We start from the raw sequence: 22,966 nt of genomic DNA, 5'->3' as shown, positions 1-22,966 counted from the left end.
TTTTCAAGGCTCAAACCTTGAGAGAACAACCACTGCCCAGACATGTCCAGAGACAGATAAAATAGATCAGTGTAGCAGATGGCAGACACAAATTCTTCCTTGTTTGGCGGTTGAAAATTTTGATTCCTTCTAGAAAAATGAACCTATTCGCAGGGCAGGGATACAAACAGAGATGTAGAAAATGGACTTAGAAACAGCAGGGGATGAAGAAAATGAACAAATTGGGAGATAGGGATTAGCATATATACACGACCACGTGTAAAATAGATGGCTAGTGGGAAGCTGCTGGATAGAACAGGGGTCTCAGCCCAGTGCTCTGTGATGACCTGGGGGGGTGGGGTGGGAAGGGGGGCGCGGGGGGAGGAGGAGGGAATATATGTATACGTGTAGTTGTACATATATACCTCTATATGTATAGCTATATGTGTATATATGTATAGCTATACATATATTCCTCTCAAGGAGGAGGGAATATATATATATATATATACATTCCAGCAGAAACCAACACAACACTGTGGACCAATTGTTCTCCAATTAAAAAACAAATTTTAAACAATTAATGAAATGAAGCATGATTCCTCCTTTTATCACACTGGCTCAGTCTTTCTGCTCAGAATTTCTTGTCTTAAACTTTTTAGCCCAAAAGAATGAGAAGGTTCTAAAAGACAAACTCCTTGGGGAAAACTTTGTTTTCCAGCTTGTGTGACTCAGGCCATCACCTCACGGGCGTTATCTACGCTTGTAAAAGCTGCTGCTTTTTATCAACCTGCCCCAGAGCAATCTGAGAAACATGCAAATATGAGACTCATCAGGAATGTGCTCAAAGTTTCAGGGGGCAAGTGGAAGTGGATATGATTTTAACACTAGAACTTCAAACTCTCTTGAATATAAGACACTTTTCTTTCAGGGAGTATTTGCTTCTAACCATGGGAGATAATTGGAGAAGGAAATGGCAACCTACTCCAGTATTCTTGCCTGGGGAATACCATGGACAGAGGAGTCTGGTGGGCTACAGTCCATGGGATCACAAGAGTTGGACATAGTGACTAAACCACCACCATAGGAAATAATGTATTCCCGGTAAATTAAAACATAGAATGTAAGAACTGGAAGGATGTTCAAAGAAGCTGAAGGTTAAGGCTGTCAGCTTTGTGGGTGATTTCATCTCTGCCCTGCGGACATTTCACACGTGTGTGACTCGATCTACACGTCCACTTTTTATCATTATCATCCTTTAAAAATAACATGGCGGGAGGGCGGGATACACTGGGAGAGGAGCGTTGACATGTACACACTGCCGTGTATAAAACACACATCTGGTGGGAGGCCGCAGTGTAACTCAGGGAGCTCAGCCCACTGGTCTGTGATGACCCAGCGGGGTGGGATTAGGGGAAGAGGCCAGAAATGCAACAGGAGAGGATATCTGTGTATATACGGCTGATTCACTTTGCTCTACAGCAGAAGCTAACACAATATCGTAAAGCAATTATACTTCAGTTAAAAAAATAATAAGTAAATTTTTTTTGTGCTCGCTTCGGCAGCACATATTCTAACATTGGAACGATACAGAGAAGATTAGCATGGCCCATGCGCAAGGATGACACGCAAATTCATGAAGTGCTCCATATTTTTTAATACACATGGAAAAAAGACAACTTCTTTAACAAGTGGTGCTGGGAAAACTGGTCAACCACTTGTAAAGGAATGAAACTAGAACACTTTCTAACACCATACACAAAAATAAATGGATTAAAGATCTAAATGTTAAGACCAGAAACTATAAAACTTGTAGAGGAGAACATAGGTAAAACACTCTCTGACATAAATCACAGCAAGATCTTCTGTGACCCACCTCCCAGAATATTGGAAATAAAAGCAAAAATAAACAAATGGGACCTAATTAAACTTAAAAGCTTTCGCACAACAAAGGAAACTATAAGCAAGGTGAAAAGGCAGCCTTCGGAATGGGAGAAAATAATAGCAAATGAAGCAACAGACAAAGGATTAATTGGATTAATCTCAAAAATATACAAGCAACTCCTGCAGCTCAATTCCAGAAAAATAAATGACCCAATCAAAAAATGGGCCAAAGATCTAAACAGACATTTCTCCAAAGAATACATACAGATAGCTAACAAACACATGAAAAGATGCTCAACATCACTCATTATCAGAGAAATGAAAATCAAAACCACAATGAGGTACCATTACAGGCCAGTCAGGATGGCTGCTATCCAAAAGTCTACAAGCGATAAATGCTGGAGAGGGTGTGGAGAAAAGGAACCCTCTTACACTGTTGGTGGGAATGCAAACTAGTACAGCCGCTATGGAGAACAGTGTGGAGATTTCTTAAAAAACTGGAAAGAGAACTGCCATATGACCCAGCAATCCCACTTCTGGGCATACACACCGAGGAAACCAGATCTGAAAGAGACACGTATACCCCAGTGTTCATCGCAGCACTGTTTATAATAGCCAGCACATGGAAGCAACCTAGATGCCCATCAGCAGATGAATGGATAAGGAAGCTATGGTACATATACACAATGGAATATTACTCAGCCATTAAAAAGAATTCATTTGAATCAGTTCTAATGATATGGATGAAACTGGAGCCCATTATACAGAGTGAAGTAAGCCAGAAAAATAAACACCAATGCAGTATACTAACGCATATATATGGAATTTAGGAAGATGGTAATGATAACCCTATATGCAAGACAGAAAAAGAGACAGAGATGTATAGAACAGAATTTTGGACTCTATGGGAGAAGGCAAGGGTGGGATGATCTGAGAGATCAGCATCGAAACATGTATATTATCAAGTGTGAAACAGATCGCCAATCCAGGGTGGATGCATGAGACAAGTGCTCAGGGCTGGTGCACTGGGAAGACCCAGAGGGATGGGATGGGGAGGGAGGTGGGAGGGGGGTTCAGGATGGGGAACACATGTAAATCCATGGCTGATTCATGTCAATGTATGGCAAAAACCACTACAATATTGTAAAGTAATTAGCCTCCAACTAATAAAAATAATTGGGAAAAAATAAAAAATAATAATAATAGGTAAAAATAAAACAGGTGGAAAAAATGTCTCCAAAGTTGTAATTGCTTACGATTTCCTAGTGGCTAAGTCAGTGAAGAATCTGCTTGTGATGTGGGAGACCCGTGTTTGATCCCTGGGTTGGAAGATCTCCCCTGGGGAAGGAAATGGCAACCCACTCCAGTATTCTTGCCTGGAGAATTCCATGGGCAGAGGATCCTGGTGGGTTACAGTCCATGGGGTCACAAAGAGTCGGATGTGACTGAGCGAATAACATACTCACAACTTATATTCTTTTATCAGGTCTGAGTTTGGCAACTTTGAAATATGAGTGAAAGTGTTGAAATATGAAATAAGAGCCCCCCCCCAAAAAAAAGGTAGATCACAAAAATCTTCGTGAAAAAGCAGGATTTTTAATGTCATTCAATTATATTTGTTAATGGTAACAATTGGAAGTAGACTCTCTCCTGTTCTAAGCCAGGCCACCTGATATGATTAAGGGCTAACTAACTCAAGAAGGAGAAAAATGTTCTCTGAAATGACTTCTCAAGTTAAAGGTAACCCTATATAAGTAATCCTATCATCTGTTTAGCTAGCTAAATCTGTATAGTATAAATGACTCTTTAAAGTATAGCACTCTGAGCAGCTTAAAATGAATTAACAAAGAAAACACTTAAAACATGTTTCCCTAGAAGATAATGTGTTAACATGTTACCCCTGTGATTTAAAGTCTTCATCATTTCCTACTGTTTTCAGGATTTTAGCCAAAATTCTTAACGTGAACGTCAAGGTCCTGCCTTATTCTGCAACATCATCTCATCCCATATTCTGTATACTTCCTCATGCTCAGCTACATAGGCCTCCATGCAAGTCTTTGAACATGCCAGAGGGCCTTTGCACGTGTTTCACTCCATCTGGACTCCTTCCTCTTCCTGCTTTCTTTGCCTCTCCAGCTCTTACTCATCCACCATATCTTAGCTCAGTAGTCACCACCTTAAAGAAAGCATCCCAGACTCCTATCTCAATTAGATTCTTTTTCTTACATGAACTCATGTGTATGTGCTTTCTAAGCTGCTTCAGTCACGGCCAACTCTTCTGTGACCTTATGGACCATAGCCTGCCAATCTCCTCTGTCCATGGGATTCTCCAGGCAAGAATACTGGAATGAGTTGCCATATCTTCCTCCAGGGGATCTTCCCAACCCAAGGATCAAACCCAGGTCTCATGTCCCCTGCTCTGGCAGGCAGGTTCTTGACCACTAGCGCCATCTGAGAAGCCCATATGAACTCATAGACTATATATTTTTTTCTGGTTGGCACTTACCTCATTTATTTGCTATATTTTTTATCTATTGCTGCATCACAAATCACCCCAAAACCCCGTGGCTTAAAACAACATTTATCATCTCCAAGATCCTGAGACTCAGAAAGAGGAGCAGCTTGGCGGCTGATTCTGGCTCAGAGTCTCTCACGAGGCTGCAGGCAAGAGGTCAGCCAGGCTGCTGCCATTTACAGTCTCGCCGGGAACTGGAGGACCTGCTTGCGTGTGGCCTGTTTCTTTTCATACATGCCTCGCGTTGGGCTTTCCGAGTCTCTTCAGAACTGGGCAGCCGGCTTGCCTAGAGCTCCCGAGCACGACAGAGCAGATGAGAAGGAAGCCCTGTGTCTTCATGACCTCTGCGTAGAGGACACATACGGCCACTTCTGCTTTATTTTCTTTGTTAGAAACAAGTTGTTACGTCCACCCCACACTCAGTTCAGTCACTCAGTCGTGTCCAATTCTTTGTGACCCCATGGACTACAGCACGCCAGGCTTCCCTGTCCATCACCAACACCCGAGTTTACTCAAACTCATGTCCACTGAGTCGGTATTGCCATCCAACCATCTCATCCTCTGTCATCCCCTTCTCTTCCTGCCTTCAATCTTTCCCAGTGCCAAGGTCTTTTCTAATGAGTCAGTTCTTCGTATCAGGTGGCCAAAGTATTGGAGTTTCAGCTTCAGCATCAGTCCTTCCAATGAATATTCAGGACTGATTTCCTTTAGGATGGACTGGTTGGATCTCCTTGCTGTCCACACTCAATGGGAGGACAATTAGATTCTACCTAGTGAGGGAATTTTGGGATAGATTTAAGACTACCCAGGGTAAGTTTGGGGCTTCCTAGGTGGCACTAGGTGGCACCCACCTGCCAATGCAGGAGACGCAGATTCAATCCCTGGGTTGGCAACCCACCCCAGCATTCTTTTCTGGAGAATCCCTTGGAATGGATAGAGGAGCCTCTCAGGTGCTACCGTCCATGGGTCACAAAGAGTCAGATGCGACAGAAGCAACGTAGTGCACACGCACACATGGGTAGGTATTTCAGTAAACGGTTTCCTCTCTAACTAGACTAAGGGTTCCTTGAGTACTGGACCCACGTTTCTGCAGTTCACTGTGTATCTCTGGCACTTTCCAGAATGCCTGGCAAAGTACAAGTGAAAGAGAGAAGGAAAGGAGGAAAGAAAGGGAGAGAAAAAGAAAGAAGGAAGGAAAAGGGAAGGGAAGGAGTGAAGGAAGGAATGGAGAGAGGGAGGGAAGAAGTTTTCATTTGAATCCCTGCCCCGGTGAACACTGAACACTGTACGAATCCTGGGGCCTTAGATCTGACTTTGGAGAATGGGGATAATTACAGCTACCTCTCTGGCTGTTCTGAGAAATAAAATAATACAGCCAATGTGATGAATCTGGATTGTCCGGCATGGAAGGGGCTCATCAAACGTCACTTCTCTTCACCTTCAGCGACACACGCCATCCATCCCAAGGCACGTAGATTCTCCTTCTCACTACGTCTGTCCCAACGCTCCTAATCTGTGCTCCATCCCTGCTGTGGTCACCACACACCCCTTGCTATCGACCTCCTAACAATTCCTTGTGTCTCTAGTTCCACGCAGTCTATGCCCCGCAACCCTATTCATTATCTTCAACTCCAGCCCTGATCATTCACTCCTTTTTTGAAGGGTTTATTTTGTCCAAACCCTCCCACAAACAGGGCCCAGTGGAACTTCCCAACTTCATGCCTCACTAACACCCTAGATACACCCTCTGGGAAGGCTACCGCTCCGCAAAGGGTGGAAGGCTGGCATTGAGTCATTCACTTTTGGGTCCTATTGTGGCTACTCTGCCTTGCACTTGGTAAATAAATAGTAAACTTCTGTGCAACTGAATTCCAGATCCCTCTCAGTTCCTTGTTTGTGCCGAGTTAATAATACATCCCAGCTCAGGCGCCAGAGTGACAGAGACACCAACAGCGATGAGTAGAGATTGCACTTTCAGTCACCTGTAACCACATTCTCCTCATGTCTCTACACAAACCAGACGGCTCACAAACAGCAAATTCTTTAGCAATTACAGAGTATAATGTGGGTTACATTTTTCTCACATTCAAGTACCTTCGTTTTAATACTAACGGAACCTCTGTGCTCATTTTTAATGCTCTATAAACCTTTCATTACTGCTAATCACAAGAACATTGCAAATATATTTGAAGAGAGAAAATTCTTAAGTGATTCTGTGTTACATAGATGATAAGCAATGTAAATAAGATTGGGGGGGTTGTCAAATGAATGAAAAGATGAACATGACAATGAGAAATTTCGCCTTTAGATTTCCCTTGCAATGCTATAGAAGTAGACAGTGCTTGCATATTTTTTTCCTGAATTTTATCTGTCTCTATTTACGGCTGTGCTGGGTCTTCATCGCTTTCTCTAGTTGTGGTGAGCAGGGCTACTCTCTGGTTGCGGTGCATGGGCTTCTCAATGAGGGGGCTTCTCTTACCGCAGAGCCAGGCGCCAGAGTCTGTGGGCTCGGTAGTGGTGGCTCACGGGCTCGAGGGCTCACGCAGCCTCGGTAGTTAGGATGCGCTGGCCTAGTTGCCCTGTGGCAAGTGGAATCTTCCTGGACCGGGGGTCAAACCTGTGTCCTCTGCACTGGCAGGCGGATTCTTAACCACTGGACCACCAGAGAAATCTTGTTTCCATGTTTTTAAAGAACAAAACCTGCTTAAAACTCACACTCCTATGGTGAATCACTGTGTTGTACACCTGAAACTAATATGACACTGTTAAAAATCAACTATACTTCAATTTAAAAAATCAAAAACACGTACACACAAACCTAGAGAGATGCTGGCTTTTGAGTCATGAATAGGTATCTTTTGGGAACACAGTAAAATTTCAGGCTGAGACTGATATGAAAACCATTTAGATATGCAGAGATATGAAAACTATTTACTTAGTGTCTCCCACATAATAACAAGTGTGTTCAAGTATTTTGACCTTGTAAGATTATTTCCATTCTAGTAGAATGGAGAGATTTTGGAACTTTATTTCCCTGCTCCCCCCTCCCCCCTGCCATTTTCTATAAGGTGCCATGACTGCTTGAATTCCATAAATATGTGTAACCTTTTTCAGGTGGGCAGTGAACAAAAACTAATCCTTGTATATAAAGATCAATAACTTACCACTGATCCATTCCATTAACCTTATAAATATATAAATTTAGTGAACAAATCCTCCTCTATATTAGTATTTATGTCTTGAGGTTACTGAAAAAAGAAGATTCTAACAGGATAATAGGGACTTTCACCTTTGGTTAAATGTTTGTTTTTTTGTTGTTGTTTCGTTTTGCTTTTTCTATCTTTGGCATTTTATTTTTGTTGTTATTTTAATTGGGGCATAGCTCCCTTACAATGTGGGTTGCTGCTGCACAAAGAAGCAGATCAGCCATATGTATACACACATCCCCTCCGTCTTGGACCTCCCTCCCTCCCTCCCTCATCTCACCCATCTAGGTCATCACAGAGCCCCAAGCTGAACACTCTGCACTCTACAAAGCAGCGTAAGGGTGAATAGGCTCACATAACATTTCAAATTGAGATTCATCAAAAACTTCATCTTACAAATGAGAAGACTGAGGGTGAGGATGCTAAGACCTTATAAAAACACACCACATGACAAGAAACCCATGGCCCTGCATCACATTTCCCCTTGGCATTGTGCCCGACTGCCCAGTGATTACTCTGAGGTACATCAACCTCGGTGCCACTAGCACATTGAAAGTCTTAAGTCACAGTCAAAGTTGCTCAGTCAAGTCTGACTCTTTGTGATCCCTTGGACTATACAGCCCACGGAATTCTCCAGGCCAGAATGGGTGGGTAGCCTTTCCCTTCTCCAGGGGATCTTCCCAACCTAGAGATTGAACCCAGGTCTCCCGCATTGCGGGTGGATTCTTTACCAGCTGAGCCACAAGGGAAGCCTTTCCCTTCTCCAGTGGATCTTCCTGACCCAGGGATTGAACCAGGGTCTCCTGCATTGCAGGTGGATTCTTTACCAACTGAGCTATGAGGGAAGCTCAAGTGAAAGTCACTCAGTCATGTCTGACTCTTTGTGACCTCATGAACTATATGGTTCATGGAATTCTCCAGGCCAGAATACTGGAGTGGGTAGCCTTTCCCTTCTCCAGGGGATCTTCCCAACCCAGGGACTGAACCCAGGTCTCCCTCATTGCAGGTGGATTCTTTACCGCTTGAGCCATAAAGGAAGCCTGGGCCAAACAATTCTTCATTGTTGTGATGTTGTCCTGTGCATGGTGGGATGTCCAGCAGCATCCCTGGCCTCTCCTCTCTAAATGCAAGTAGCACCCCCATCCTAGGCAAGACAACAACTAGAATTTTCTGAATGTCCCTTGAGGGCATCAACCCCAGTTAATAACAACTGGTCTACCCCAGGCCATCTTAGGTCTTTAATCAACTATTCCGTTTTATGTTTTCTGGGCAAATACTTTAAGACATTAATGCATCATTGCAGGATAGAGCTCTAAATTATTTATTTGAGAAACTACAATCTTACCAAGAAAAGAGACTTTGCTGCTTTTTTGGCACTTCCAAATACAACTAAGAGCAAATTCTGACTAGGGTTAGCTTATGCCAACTTTTAGCATAAATTAAGGTTAAGAAAGAAACAAAATACAGACTGGAGAGTTTTGATCCATGTTTAATGAAAAAGAAATTACAAGAATAGAAATGGACATAAAACAAAGAGATCAATTTGGGGAAATATTGTGATAGATAGAACAGGGGAAAATCATTTTAATCCTGAATTTACTCATGTATTCTTATTAGTTATCACTGACCCAAAACAGAGGGGTAGTTAGAATTTTATTGATGTTTACATGGGAACTCACCAAAGTAATGTCCAAACAATACCTTTCCATTTCCCCCAGAACACACACAAGCAAAGGCAGAAATGTTTACCAGGAGGTAATGTGGTGTGAAGAAAATGCACCTTTATCAGTTTTTTATTACAACAGCAAGTTAGCACTACAAATATGGGCTGACACAGACATACCTGCTGCTAATATTTTCATAAGAAAGCTTTTATGATATGCAACCATGCATTCTTAGTGCAATCAATCATGGAGGGATTAAACCTAACTGGTGAACATAAATATATGCAGTGAAGTATCTGACAGTTCACATTGGAGCACAGTTGAAAAATTAAAGACATGAAATTTAAAAATACACCAATGTAAAACTGCAGTGGGCATCTTACTAGGCTGTTTCATGGCCGAATTCTGCTTGTGATTCTTAGTAGAAACAGTCAATGTTCTCTATCGTTTTCTACCCGAATACATACAGTATGATCATATCTTGCTAAATAAGGAAAAAAATGTTTTGAAACGAATTCTGATCTCTAAAAACATTCGGTAAAGGTTTGTTCTCATTATCTTATTTAAAAGAAAATAGCCCTTCTGTCCAACTAGATTGGCAAGCATGCAATCATTAGTGTAGACTTTGGCCGTGTGTGTAATAAGGAGAAGCGACAGATTTTACTAGCTACCCCTTGAAAATAAAAAATGTTTTGGCCAGTGCTCAGCAGTCACCAACCTCTTATGCTCACATTGAATCATGTCAGGTTAGGACGAGCCCTGTCTCTTCTGATACTGTATTCTGAGTTTCTCCAGTTGTTCTACACACTGGGACTGGGCCAGCTTCAGCGTCCGATTCTCCTCCGTCAGGGCCTCGAATTCCCGAGCCAGCTGAGCGGCATCCAGCTTCTCCTTCTCTGCCTGATCCAGCTTGGCAATGAGCTCCTTTCTGAAGATGCATGGGGCAGGTGAGGCAGAAGCACAAAACATAATGAAACAAATTAAATTACACAGCAACAGCATACTGGAAGCCGAATATGTCGTTCCGCTCTGCTAAATCGGACCCATTTCTGCTTCTCCAATGACTTCCTTTCATTTTTCCAGCTTCACAAATGTTAGTCCCTTCATTTTATTCCAGCACCTCTATTAGGTATATCCAAAATACTTAAAATACACTTCCATAAAGCTCAATAAGTCCATCAACAGTCAGAAAGGTGATCCTTTAAAGAATTCAACAAACTATAAATGTTACCACTATTTTGGAGAAAAGAAGCAGAAAATTTTGTTTACAACTTAAGGTGCTATTGTCTTGAAGGTATGGGGACTATAGTTTGTCCCTTATCGATTAATAAGTTTTGTCCTCCAAGTTTAGATATTACTTCTCTTGTTTTCTGAGTTTAACAAACCTTGACTAAGTTTCTTTGAACTAAGAAATTCCAGTTGCTTCCTGCAGGTTTTATTTTCCATGTCTTTCTCAAGTCCTTATGTATATCTTGTCACTTTAACTACAAATGATGTGCCTACATTTGGTAGGAGTCTGACTTGAGAATTCAGGAAGCAGGCTAAGGTTATTGGAGGGAGTCTGTAGTGATAATGCCTTAAACAAAATCAGTTTTGAATAAATATTTGCAAATAGTTCATTGATATAAATACACATAATAAAGAGATAAAGATTTGGAGTCCATGTTTAGATTTAATAACTTGGGGGTGGGGGGGCACATGATCCCATGGACTGTAGCCTGCCAGGCAATCCCTCCATGAGATTTCCTAGGTAAGAATCCTGGAGTGGGTTGCCATTTCCTATTGCAGGGGATCTTCCCAATCCAGAGACTGAGCCCGCATCTCTTGCATCTCCGGCATTGGCAGGCAGATTCTTTACCACTAGAGCCACCTGTGAAACCATTAATAAACATGACAACCCAAAACAGGTCCACTCCACTTATATGAGTCAGTTAATCCTAAACTAGATTTAACTGAATTCTTCTTTACCTCCACATAAGGGTATGTCGCATTTCTTCCTCCTCTGTAGGAAAAAGTGCAGAGACCTGGAAGACCACTTGAACCAGGAGATCAAACTTGACATTTCTAGTAATGAGGTCAGCAGATGTTGCATGCATCACAAAAGACCCCACATCTTTCCTGTGGTGTGTGCTGCTCTGCTAAGTCACAAAGGCTGACTCTTTGTGACTCTATGGACTGCAGCCCTGCAGGCTCCTCTGTCCATGGGATTCTCCAAACAAAAATACTGGAGTGGGTTATCATGCTCCTCCAGGAGATCTTCCCCACACAGGGATTGAACCCATGTCTCATGTTTCCTGCGTTAGCAAGCAGATTCTTTACCACCACTAGTGCCACCTGGGTATTCCTTCCAAAACATGCAAATACCAGACAACCTCAAACTGAGGGAAATGCTAAAAAAAAAAAAAATAGCTCGCCTGTACTCTTCAAAATGTTAAAAACAACTGTTTCACATTTTAAAACACTAAAGAGAAATGACAACAAAATCAATATGCAATTCTGGACTGGAAAAAAAAAAAAGCTGTGAAGGACATTATTGGGAGAGTGATGCAATTTCTTGTTGCTGTTGTTTAGTTGCTAAGTCATGTCCAACTTTTTGTGAACCAAGGACTGTAGCCCACCAGGCTTCTCTGTCCATGGGATTTCCCAGGCAAGAATACTAGAGTGGGTAGCCATTTCCTTCTCCAGGGGATCTTACAGATCCAAGAATCAAACCCATGTCTCCTGCATTTGTATATGGATTCTTTACAGCTGAGCCACTAGGGGATGCAGTTTAAATACAGGCTATGAATTAGATAACAGTATGTGTCAATGCTAAATTTCTTAATTTTAACTATTGTGCTGAGGTCAAGTGACAGAAAGTTCTTGTCCTTAGAAAACATTACTGAAGTATTTAGGACAATGGAGCTTGATAGAGATATAGATATTGAAATTGACATACACATATATATCTGTATATATACATGTGATATAAAAAGATACATATCCTACCTCTCTGAGAGAAAGAACCCCAGTAGTGTGCAGCTTTTGGGAGAGGGAGAATAAACAACAACTGGGATAATTTTTAACTCCATTAGTGAATGCAATAAAGGAAATATGGGGGTTCTTCATACCATTTTTGCAACTTTTCCATAAATTTGAAGCTATCAAAATAAACAGTTGCCTTAGAAAAAGGGCCAAAACAGAGTAGAAGTTCTAGTATTTTCTTCCTGCATTCAATGGACTACCTTCTATACCCAATTTGGTGACCACTGAGTAGTGATCATGTATGGGTGTGAGAGTTGGACTGTGAAGAAAGCTGAGCACTGAAAAATTGAAGCTTTTGAACTGTGGTGTTGCAGAAGGCTCTTGAGAGTCCCTTGGATTGCAAGGAGATCCAACCAGTCCATCCTAAAGGAGATCAGTCCTGGGTGTTCATTGGAAGCACTGATGCTGAAGCTGAACTCAGTATTTTGGCCACTCATAGAATAGTTGACTCTTGGAAAAGCTGTGCTGGGCAGGCGTTCTGGTGCCGAGAAAGGGTGAGTTCTGTGCTCAGGATCAATGGACATGAGTTTGAGTAAACTCCGAGTTGGTTGCCGGGGGTGGGTCTCTGATTTAGGGGGGAAGGGGAACATGGATGATGTGACACTAGTCTAGTTCCTGCGTTGCTAAAGAATTGCGGAGGTATGTCTTGTACTTGGAGCTTGTTGGTCTTGGGTGGTGGTGGTTTGGGGGAGGTTGGAGGGTTTGGTGGTTCTTATTTTAAGTTGTGGGAGTAGGAGGTTTTGGTTTTTAGGATTTGGTCAAGTTCCTGCCTCTGGATTTCAGTTTTATTCTTCCAATGTCTCAAGGCTTCTCAACTATCTGCATGATAAAAACTTTAAGTTATGGTGAAAATTTCCACGTGAGAGAAACCAGAGAGGTTCACAGAGTTACATGAAGAATAGGAGAGGGAGGAAGGAGATAGAGGTGAGCAGGAGGAGAAAACGGGGACTCAAGAGGAGAGAGACAGATCTACGCAGTTCTCTGTTCCCAAAGTGTTCTCCGTAGCCCAGACACCCACAAAGATTCACAGAGTTGGATTGGGAAGAGAAGGGGAATGGAGGAAATAGAGGTGTTCTGAGGTAGAAAACAGAGAGTCAAAAGTGGGAGAGTATCACCACACTCCTGAATAGAAATGGGAACTGAATATTGGATTCTTAAATGACAAAAATTTATATCACATACTACTGAAAAACAAAGATTGAAAATCTAGTGTAGAGGTTAGACTCTTTGAAATACCATATTTAAAAACAAAAACACAAGAAAAATTTAGAACTGTATATGAAGTTCAGTTTAAAAATAGGGTTTCTCTCTCTCTCTTTTTTTTTTTGGCAAGGTTATAGTGAAATGAAAGTGAAAGTTAAGGAATAACAGAGGAGTATTAGAGGACTCTAAAAGGAAATAGGAGAGAAAAATAAGAAAAAGAAAAAAAAAATTTTTTTTCCCTAATTAAAAAAATCGTAAAAATATATGAAAATGAAAGTTGAGGAGTAATGGGGGAGTAATAGGGAATTATAAAAGAAAATAAAAGAGAAAAAAAATAAAAAATTAAAAAAAAGGAAAGAAAAAAAAATTTTTTTTTAATTAAAAAAAAATATGTACATATATATCTAGGAATTTCTCTGAGGTTGTTGCGGTCAGTGTAGGTTCAGTTCAATTTCAGATAGCTCCTCTTTCCAGCTTACACTTCTCGATATCTGTAGGCCCCTTCCGGTGTAGTTGGTGTTACCTTCAGGGATTTTAATCTGTTGCACCGGTCCTTTCTGAAGCGGTTCCCTTTGTTTATTTGGCTTTTGTTTGCAGTCTCTTTGGTGTCTAATTTCCGCCCTGACACAGGCGGGCGGAGGTGATCTCTTATTTAGGTTCTCTAGTTCAGTTCAGTCCTGCTACGGGGAGGGCGGGGCGCTGCAGACAGACACCGCTCTGTGTGGATAGCGCTCACCGTGTTCCGGCCACACTGGGTTTGCCCCGCTCACGGGTGTCTGTGCTTTCCCCGTCTACACTGCTCAGGCTTCCGGCTGCTCTATATGGAGCGGGCCCTGCGTTGAGTGCGGTTCCAGTTTTCGGGTACTCCACAAAAGCGCGGATTCGGTTGCTTCTGTGTTTTGTGCCTTCCCCGGCCTGAGCGGTTCAGGCAGCCAGAGGCTTGGGCGTACTCTCCCGGGTGCAGTACGCCTTATCCCTCCGCGGCGAGCGGCCCAGGCTGCCAGAGGCTTGGGCGTATTCTCCCCGGGTGCAGTGCGCCTTTTCCCTCCGCGGCGAGCGGCCCAGGCAGCCAGAGGCTTGGGCGCTATCTCCCCAGGTACGGCGCACTTTTTCCCTCCGCGGCCCCAGCGCGCGCCGCCAGTCGGGTCTCAGGAAGTCTGAGGAGGCCTGTTTGCAGTGTGGGAGGCGGTGGCTTCTCAGGGGCTAAGTTTGCCCTTTTCCCCTCCCCCCTGCCTCCTACCTCCAGCGGGGACGGGCTGGCTCTTCTCTGGAGATTCTCAGTCCCTTTGTTTTGCAAACCACCAGCAGTGTGTTCGGGCCAGTTAATTTTGTCCCTTGCCATCCCACAGTTTAAAAAAGCTCCCTCCGATTGCTCTCAGGGTCTTCGGGCCGGTCCTTACCCTAAGCAATGCCGCCCGCTCCTCTCCGTTCCGCCCCGCTTGTTGCTGGCGGGTACGGGCGTCTGGGGTACTTTTCTGCTGGGAGTTGCTTTTAGGCACGTAATCTGTGGGCCTTGTTTAATTTTTCCTCCCAGTTAGAATGCAGAAAACTTCCCCCAGTCCTGCCAGTGAGAGGGTTTCCTGGTGATTGGAAACTTCCTCTATTAAGACTCCCTTCCCGGGACGGGTCTCCGTCCGTAGCTCTTTTGACTCCCTTATTATCGTTTATATTTTGTCCTACCTCCCTTCGAAGACAATGGGCTGCTTTTCTGGGCGCCTGATGTCCTCTGCTAGCGATCAGAAGTTGTTTTGTGAAATTTGCTCAGCATTCAAATGTTCTTTCGATGAATTTGTAGGAGAGAAAGTGGTCTCTCCGTCCTATTCCTCCGCCATCTTGGCTCCTCCCCCCCTGGATAATTTTTAATAATTAGTGAATGCAATAAAGGAAATATGGGGGTTCTTCATACCATTTTTGCAACTTTTCCATAAATTTGAAGCTATCAAAATAAACAGTTGCCTTAGAAAAAGGGCCAAAACAGAGTAGAAGTCCTAGTATTTTCTTCCTGCATTCAATGGACTACCTTCTATACCCAATTTGGTGACCACTGAGTAGTGATCATGTATGGGTGTGAGAGTTGGACTGTGAAGAAAGCTGAGCACTGAAAAATTGACGCTTTTGACCTGTGGTGTTGCAGAAGACTCTTGAGAGTCCCTTGGATTGCAAGGAGATCCAACCAGTCCATCCTAAAGGAGATCAGTCCTGGGTGTTCATTGGAAGCACTGATGCTGAAGCTGAAACTCTAATATTTTGGCCACCTCGTGAGAATAGTTGACTCATTGGAAAAGACCCTGATGCTGGGAGGGATTGGGGGCAGGAGGATAAGGGGCTGACAGAGGATGAGATGGCTGGATGGCATCACCGACTCAATGGACATGAGTTTGAGTAAACTCCAGGAGTTGGTGATGGACACGGAGGCCTGGCGTGCTGCCATTCATGGGGTCGCAAAGAGTCGGACATGACTGAAGGACTGAACTGAACTGAACTGACTGAGCAAAATCAGCCACTGGAAAGAAACAGCCCAACAGGGACAAAGGGAAGATAACCTGGAACACTGATGTGCATATACACAAAGTTCCTTTGGGCTCTAATTGATCTTTGAATCTTCCATGGTGTTTAGAATACAAAAGCTCCCAAAGACAAATTAGAAGTTTGGGATTAACATAAACACACTACCATATACAAAATAGATAAATAACAAGGACCTACTGTGTAGCATGGGGAACTATACTCAAATCTGAAAAGAATCTGAAAAGGAATTTTATGTTTATATATACATAACTGAGTAATTTTTCTGTATACCTGAAACTAAGATAACATTGCAAATTAACTATACTTAAATGGTTTAAAATGGTTTTTAAAGCTGTTTTGAAAAAAGAATATAGGGAATTCCCCAGCAAGCCAATGGTTAGGACCTCACATTTCCACTGCAGGAGGCATGGGCTTGATCCCTGATCAAGTTCAGTGTAGCCAAAGGGGCGGGGAGGAATATAAAGTCTGCAAAAAAATACTTGTTGATTAAATATAATTGGAGAGTAAGGTACCTCAGGGTCAACACATGTTTTAAAGATAAAGAAATAGAAACTCAAAGTACTTAATCTAATTGGGAAAAGTCACACACCTATTAAGAAACAGCTGTGAATTGAACCTATCCTTCTGATTAAATGTTTAAGGTTCTCGCCTCTAAACTTAGCTTAAGCAATAAACATTAATCATTAAATGTTATTTAATTATGGGCTTATGGGCTTCCCATTGACTCAGTGGCAAAGAATCCACCTGCAATGCAGGAGATGTGGGTTTGATCCCTGAGTTGGGAAGATACCCTGAAGGAGGGCATGGCAACCCACTCCAGTATTTCTGCCTGGAGAATCCCATGAATAGAGGAGCTTGGCAGGTTACAATCCATAGGGTCACAAGGAGTCAGACACAACTGAAGTGACAGCATACACACACAGTTTCTTATGTAACTATCTTAAAGAAATTGATCATAAAACTTATGTAAGTAAAAAGAGACATGCCTCCAAATCCCTCACCCATCAGATCATCTATTCCTGTTCTTTTCATCTCTTCAAATTAACTGTGTCACACAAACAGTGGCTACTTTCCAGGTTCCATATCTGATCTTGTTTAAAACTCCTGAGGACATCCATTACCAGTTTTACCTGGTAGGGAAAATAAATCACAAAATCACAGATTTTACAACTAAAAGGAATGGTCATAATTGTCTAATCCAATCTTCTAGTGTCGGAGAAAGTCAATAACAATTTATTCCTTACTGGAATCAAGAAAACTCAATTGATAGGTTTCTAAATTAGTTTCATGTATTTGATAAGCAATTCTACATCTATTTAATGAATACTGTCAAAATGTCTATTGCCTCCTGTCCAAGACCTATTTATAAAGACATATTGATGCTCATCCATTGTGCTGTGCTGTGCTTAATCGCTCGGTCATGTCTGACTCTTTGCAACCCCATGGACTGTAGCTCGCCAGGTTCCTCTGTCCATTGGGATTCTGCCGGCAAGAATGCTGGAGTGGGTTGCCATGCCTTCCGCCAGGGGATCTTCTCAACCCAGGGATTAAACCCAGGTTTCCCGTTTATATAGACAAATTGGTATTCATCCATTAGCAATTCATAATTAAATCCTGGCACATCAAGCTACAAAGACAATCTTATACATAAATGATCTGAAGAACAAGTCAATATGTATAACTGACTAGATAGGGTCTTGCTTTGAATTCTTATTTATCATTTCTATCATTCCCTTCAAAAGAGTTTTGATAAAGGTGCAGAAGAACATCATTACAGGAATCTTATTTCTGATGTCAAGAACCTGTAACAGTTTTCCACATGATGCTCCATAACAGTGAAAAGGTCATAACCTTGGCTGCACCAGAGATGATCTGTTGTCCCCATCCTAAGTTGCATGCCTGGCAAAGGTTTTATTTGCTAAAACAAATAGGAAAAGGGGAAATCCTAGTGATTTGGTAGAAAGAACTTGAAGACTTTCTGCAAAGTAATTCCAAAATGAAGGATATTCTTTATGTTATAGGAGGTTGGAAATAGATTCATCATTAGGACAAATATTTCTCTGTTTCTATGAAGACCACTACTATGGCTCTTTGAACTTTCAAAGCTGACTAAAGATTTTTATTTGGAAAAGAGAAATCCTAGGCAGGTTAGCCCCTAGGAGCCAAAGTATTATAAATAATAAAGTAATAAAATGCTATCTCCATCACGGGGAGATGTTTAGTTTAAATAAAGATTTAGACTGCACTGTTAGTGATTCTCGAAAGATATGTGCTCTGTTGTTGTTTAGTCTCTAAGTCCGGTTGGACTCTTTTCAATCCCATGGACTGTAGCCCACCAGGCGCCTCTGTCCATAGGATTCTCCAGGCAAGAATACTGGAGTGGGTTGCCATTTCCTTCTCCAAGGGGGTCTTCCTGACCCAGGGACTGATCCCACATCTCCTGCATCTCCGGCATTTGTAGGAGGATTCTTTAAAGGCCCAAATCATTATGACTGCGGCACCAATGGAAAGTGTAACCTCGTAGTCTGATGAAATCTGGGAGAGTGGGATTTCACATAAATCTCAGTCCTAAAATGAAAGAATCCCCTTGACCACACCTCCGCCTCTTGGAGCAAAGTGAAGACTCAAGACACTTCTTCGGCTCTTCCACTCATTCACTCAACACGTATTTGTTGAAATCCTGTTGCAAACCAAGCCCTGTCCTCCATTCTTTTTTTTTTTTTTTTTTTGGTCCTTTTTTTTGTCCTCCATTCTTGATTGCCTAGTTAGTCTCAGGAAGTGTACCTCCCCCATTGGAAAATGAACTCAAATCCTATACCTTACACAAAAACCATCTTATCTATATTAGACATCTTAGGAAAGAGGGTCGAATTTCACTCCCTCATTACTACATACCCTGCAAACATTTGTGGAGAAATATCCTCATTCACTGTTTCTTTATAACCCTGAAAACCTACTTTCTGAGGGCTGTGTAAATATTTCAGAAAAATATGCTGGGAATGAAAAAAAACGAGGTTTGGTTTTCAGTGTTTGCTAACTGTGGTACTGTGGAAAGAAAACTGTTCCCTGAAGTGAAGCAAGTAAAACACGTAAAATTGAAAACCTCCACCCTCTGGCCCTTCCCTGCCACTCACCCTCTTTGTCCCCAGTCTTTGAGAATTTCCCCAGAACACAGGTTAAAAACCTCTGAGTTCCAAAATGTAACACAGGACTATCCCAAAAAAATAAATGTTTCTGGTGAAACAGAAAAACCTTTTGCTGCTGGAAACTTCAACGCAAATTAAATACCATAACTAAAATCAAATTAAAATAGGGCTGTTTCTAAACTGACTTTACAAACTGCTTACGCTCCATTTTCCTCCATCCCGATATATTCCTCTCAGTGAGATATTGCTCCCTCAAGCATCATTTTGAATACTTTAAAAAGACATGAAGGGACTTCTTTGCAATCCAGCAGTTAAGACACTGTACTTCCAATGCAAGGGATGTAGGTTTGATCCCTGGTTGGGGAACTAAGATCCCACATGCCATGCAGAGCAGCAAAAAAAAAAAAAAAAAAGGACAAGAAGCACAGATCAGATGTTAATTGTGGTATTCCCCCTGTTAAAACCCTTTTCTAATGTTTTGCCATTAAAATTATATATCCTTTTTTTTAACTCAATAATAAAAAGACAAATCAATATAAAAATGGGCAAAGGATCCAAATGGACATTTCTCCAAGACGTCATAGAAATGTCACAAAGCACATGAAAAGATGTTCAACATTTTTAGCTATCAGGGAAATGTAAATCAAAAACCACAAAGAAACATCATTTTATAGCCACTAGCATGACTATAATCAAAAAGACATAATAAGTGTTGGCAAAGATGTGGAGAAATTGGATCATTCATACATTCCTAATGGGAATGTAAAATGGTGTGGCCATTTCAGAAAAAGCTTGGCAGCCCCTCAGAAGGTTATGGGCTTCCCTTGTGGCTCAGTGGTAAAGAATCCTCCTGAATGCAGGAGACCTGGGTTCGATCCCTGGGTTGGAAGATCCCCTGGAGAAGGGAAAGGCTACCTACTCCAGTATTCTGGCCTGGAGAATTCCACGGACTGTATAGTCCAAGGGGCCGCAAAGAGGAAGACTCGACTCAGTGACTTTCACTTCAGAAGGTTACACATGGGGCTCTCACAGGACCCAGCAATTCTACTCCTAGTAAAAGTGAACTGAAAAGATACATCCCCGCAAATACTTCTACATTAATGTTTGTAGCAGCATTATTCATAATAGCCAAAAGTGCAAAGAATGCAAAGGTCCATCAACTGACAAATGGATAAACGAATGTGGTATAACCATACAGTGGAATATTATTTGACAATAAAAAGAAATGAAGCACAGTTGTATCTCATTTTATTGCACTTTGCTTTATTGTGCTTCACAGATACTGTCTTTGCTTTTTTTTTTTTTTTAAACATTTGCTCATTTTGTGTCTCTGTATTACATTTTGGAAATTCTCAAAATATTTCAAGCTTCTTCATTATTACTGTATTTGTAATGGTAACCTGTGATCCATGATCTGTGATGTTATTATGTAAAAAGAGCACAATTTTCTCAAGGTTAGCATTTGCTAGCAATAAAGTGTTTTTATATTAAGATATGTGCTTTGGGCCTTCCCGGGTGGCTCAGCAGTAAAGAATCCACCAGCAGTGCAGAAGCTGCCAGAGATGCGGGCTCAGTGTCTGGATCAGGATGATCCCCTGGAGAAGGGAAAGGCAGTGCACTCCAGGATTCCTGCCTGGAGAATCCCACGGACAAAGGAAACTGGCAGGCTACAGTCCACAGGGTCGCAAGGAGTCAGACACGGCAGAAGCAACTTAGCATGCACACGTATACTTTTTTAGACATAATGCTGCTACACATTTAGTAGATTACATACTATACTTAACAGATTAATAGTATAAACATGAAAGTGAAGTGAAAGGGAAAGTTGCTCAGTTGTGTCCAACTCTTTGAGACTCCATGGACTCATGGAATTCTCCAGGCCAGAATACTGGAGTAGGTAGCCTTTCCCTTCCCCAGGGGATTTTCCCAACCCAGGGATTGAACCCAGGTCTCCCACACTGCAGGCAGGTTCTTTCATAATCACTGGGAAACCAAAGAATTTGTGTGACTCTCTGGTGCAATATTCACTTTACTACCATGGTCTAGAACCAAATTTGCAATACCTCCAAGGTCTGCCTGCCCTGACACATGCCACAACACAGATGAACTTAAAAGATATTACACCGAGAGAAGCCAGTCTCAAGAGACCACATACCACATGAGTCCATTTCCCTGAAATATCCAGAATAGGCAAACACACAGAGACAGAAGGTAGATGAGTGGTTGCCAGTGACTGGCAGGAGGAAGGGGAACTCGGCCCAACTACTTGGGGTGTCAGGGTTGTTTTGGGGTGATGAAAATGTTCTAAAATTGTGATGATGATCACACAACCCTGAGTCTACCAAAAATCCCTGAATTGTTTCTTTTGTTACATAACATTTTTCAACCCAAATTTTCTAAGAGCTTACCTCTTTTTCTGATACTCTAAGTCGATCTTCCCACCACCACCACCCCAGCCACACCCCACAGCATGTGGGATCTTAGTTCCCCGCCCAGGGATCTAACCCTCACCATCCCCTCCCCGCATTGAGTGGAAGCTCAGAGTCTTAGTCACTGAACCTCCAGGGAAGCCCCTCTAAGCCAAACTTTCAAACACTACAGCACCTAACACAAGCTTTCATACATAGAGCAACAAGTGGTTTCTCCTCTGCATGAGATAAAACACAAAGCAAACTTTACTAATTACAAATTTAATGGTAGAACTAATTATAGTTTAAATATACCTTTTCTTTCTTTTTTTTTTTTTTTTTTTTTTACAGGATCTTAATTTCTCAACAGGGATTGAACCCAGGCCCCCTGAAGTGGAAGTGCAGAGTTCTAACCACTGGACTGACAAGGAATTCCCAAAAACAGTTTTAAGACATGTAAACAATTCATTGATAAATTTCAAATGTCGTAAAATATCTGTGGGAGATTTGGGCTGACATATATACCTTACTATATGTAAAAATAGATAACTAGTAAGGATCTACTGTATAACACAGTATACTAGTACACAGACTTCTCAATAAGTCTGTAATGACCTATATGGGAAAGATTCTAAAAAAGAGTGAATATGTGTGTGTGTGTGTGTGTACATATATATATATATATATATATATATGAATATGCTCAAAAATTCTCCAAGCCAGGCTGCAGCAATACGTGAACCGAGAACTTCCAGATGTTCAAGCTGGTTTTAGAAAAGGCAGAGGAACCAAAGATCAAATTGCCAATATCTACTGGATCATCAAAAAAGCAAGAGAGTTCCAGAAAAACATCTATTTCTGCTTTATTGACTACACCAAAGCCTTCAACTGTGTGGATCACAATAAACTGTGGAAAATTCTAAAAGAGATGGGAATACCAGACCATCTGACCTGACTCTTGAGAAACCTGTATGCAGATCGGGAAGCAACAGTTAGAACTGGACATGGAACAACAGACTGGTTCCAAATAGGAAAAGGTGTACATCAAGGCTGTATATTGTCACCCTGCTTATTTACCTATATGCAGAGTGCATCATGAGAAACACTGGGCTGGAAGAAGCACAAGCTGGAATCAAGATTGCTGGCAGAAATATCAGTAACCTCAGATATGCAAGTGACACCACACTTATGGCAGAGAATGAGGAGGAACTAAAAAGCCTCTTGATGAAAGTGAAAGAGGAGACTGAAAAAGTTGGCTTAAAGCTCAACATTCAGAAAACTAAGATCATGGCATCTGGTCCCATTACCTCATGGGAAATAGATGGGGAGACAGTGGAAACAGTGTCAGACTTTATTTTTGGGGCTCCAAAATCACTGCAGATGGTGATTGCAGCCATGAAATTAAATG

At 41.9% G+C, this 22,966-nt stretch overlaps 1 protein-coding gene and 1 non-coding gene across 3 annotated transcripts in view; one reads left to right on the top strand and one right to left on the bottom strand.

Annotated features, from left to right (window-relative positions):
• The first annotated feature begins 1,528 nt into the window (after nt 1–1,528).
• Nucleotides 1,529–1,635, top strand: LOC139031143 (U6 spliceosomal RNA). The gene has a single exon (XR_011483549.1). It is a non-coding gene; the product is annotated as a U6 spliceosomal RNA (small nuclear RNA).
• Nucleotides 1,636–9,057: 7,422 nt separating this feature from the next.
• The window catches only part of MAP3K7CL (MAP3K7 C-terminal like), a 51,098-nt gene continuing 37,189 nt past the window's right edge, over nt 9,058–22,966 (bottom strand). For both annotated transcript variants that reach the window (XM_070455126.1, XM_070455125.1), the window contains one exon: nt 9,058–10,176. In XM_070455126.1, coding sequence (XP_070311227.1) covers nt 9,996–10,176 — 181 coding nt within the window. In that variant the 3' untranslated portion in view covers nt 9,058–9,995. The remainder of the gene's footprint in view (nt 10,177–22,966) is intronic.

This window comes from Odocoileus virginianus, chromosome 25 (genome assembly GCF_023699985.2).
Source record: "Odocoileus virginianus isolate 20LAN1187 ecotype Illinois chromosome 25, Ovbor_1.2, whole genome shotgun sequence".
NCBI classification, from domain to species: Eukaryota; Metazoa; Chordata; class Mammalia; order Artiodactyla; family Cervidae; genus Odocoileus; species Odocoileus virginianus.
Note: the sequence above shows the minus strand (reverse complement) of the source record. Positions and strands in the feature narration are given on the sequence as shown.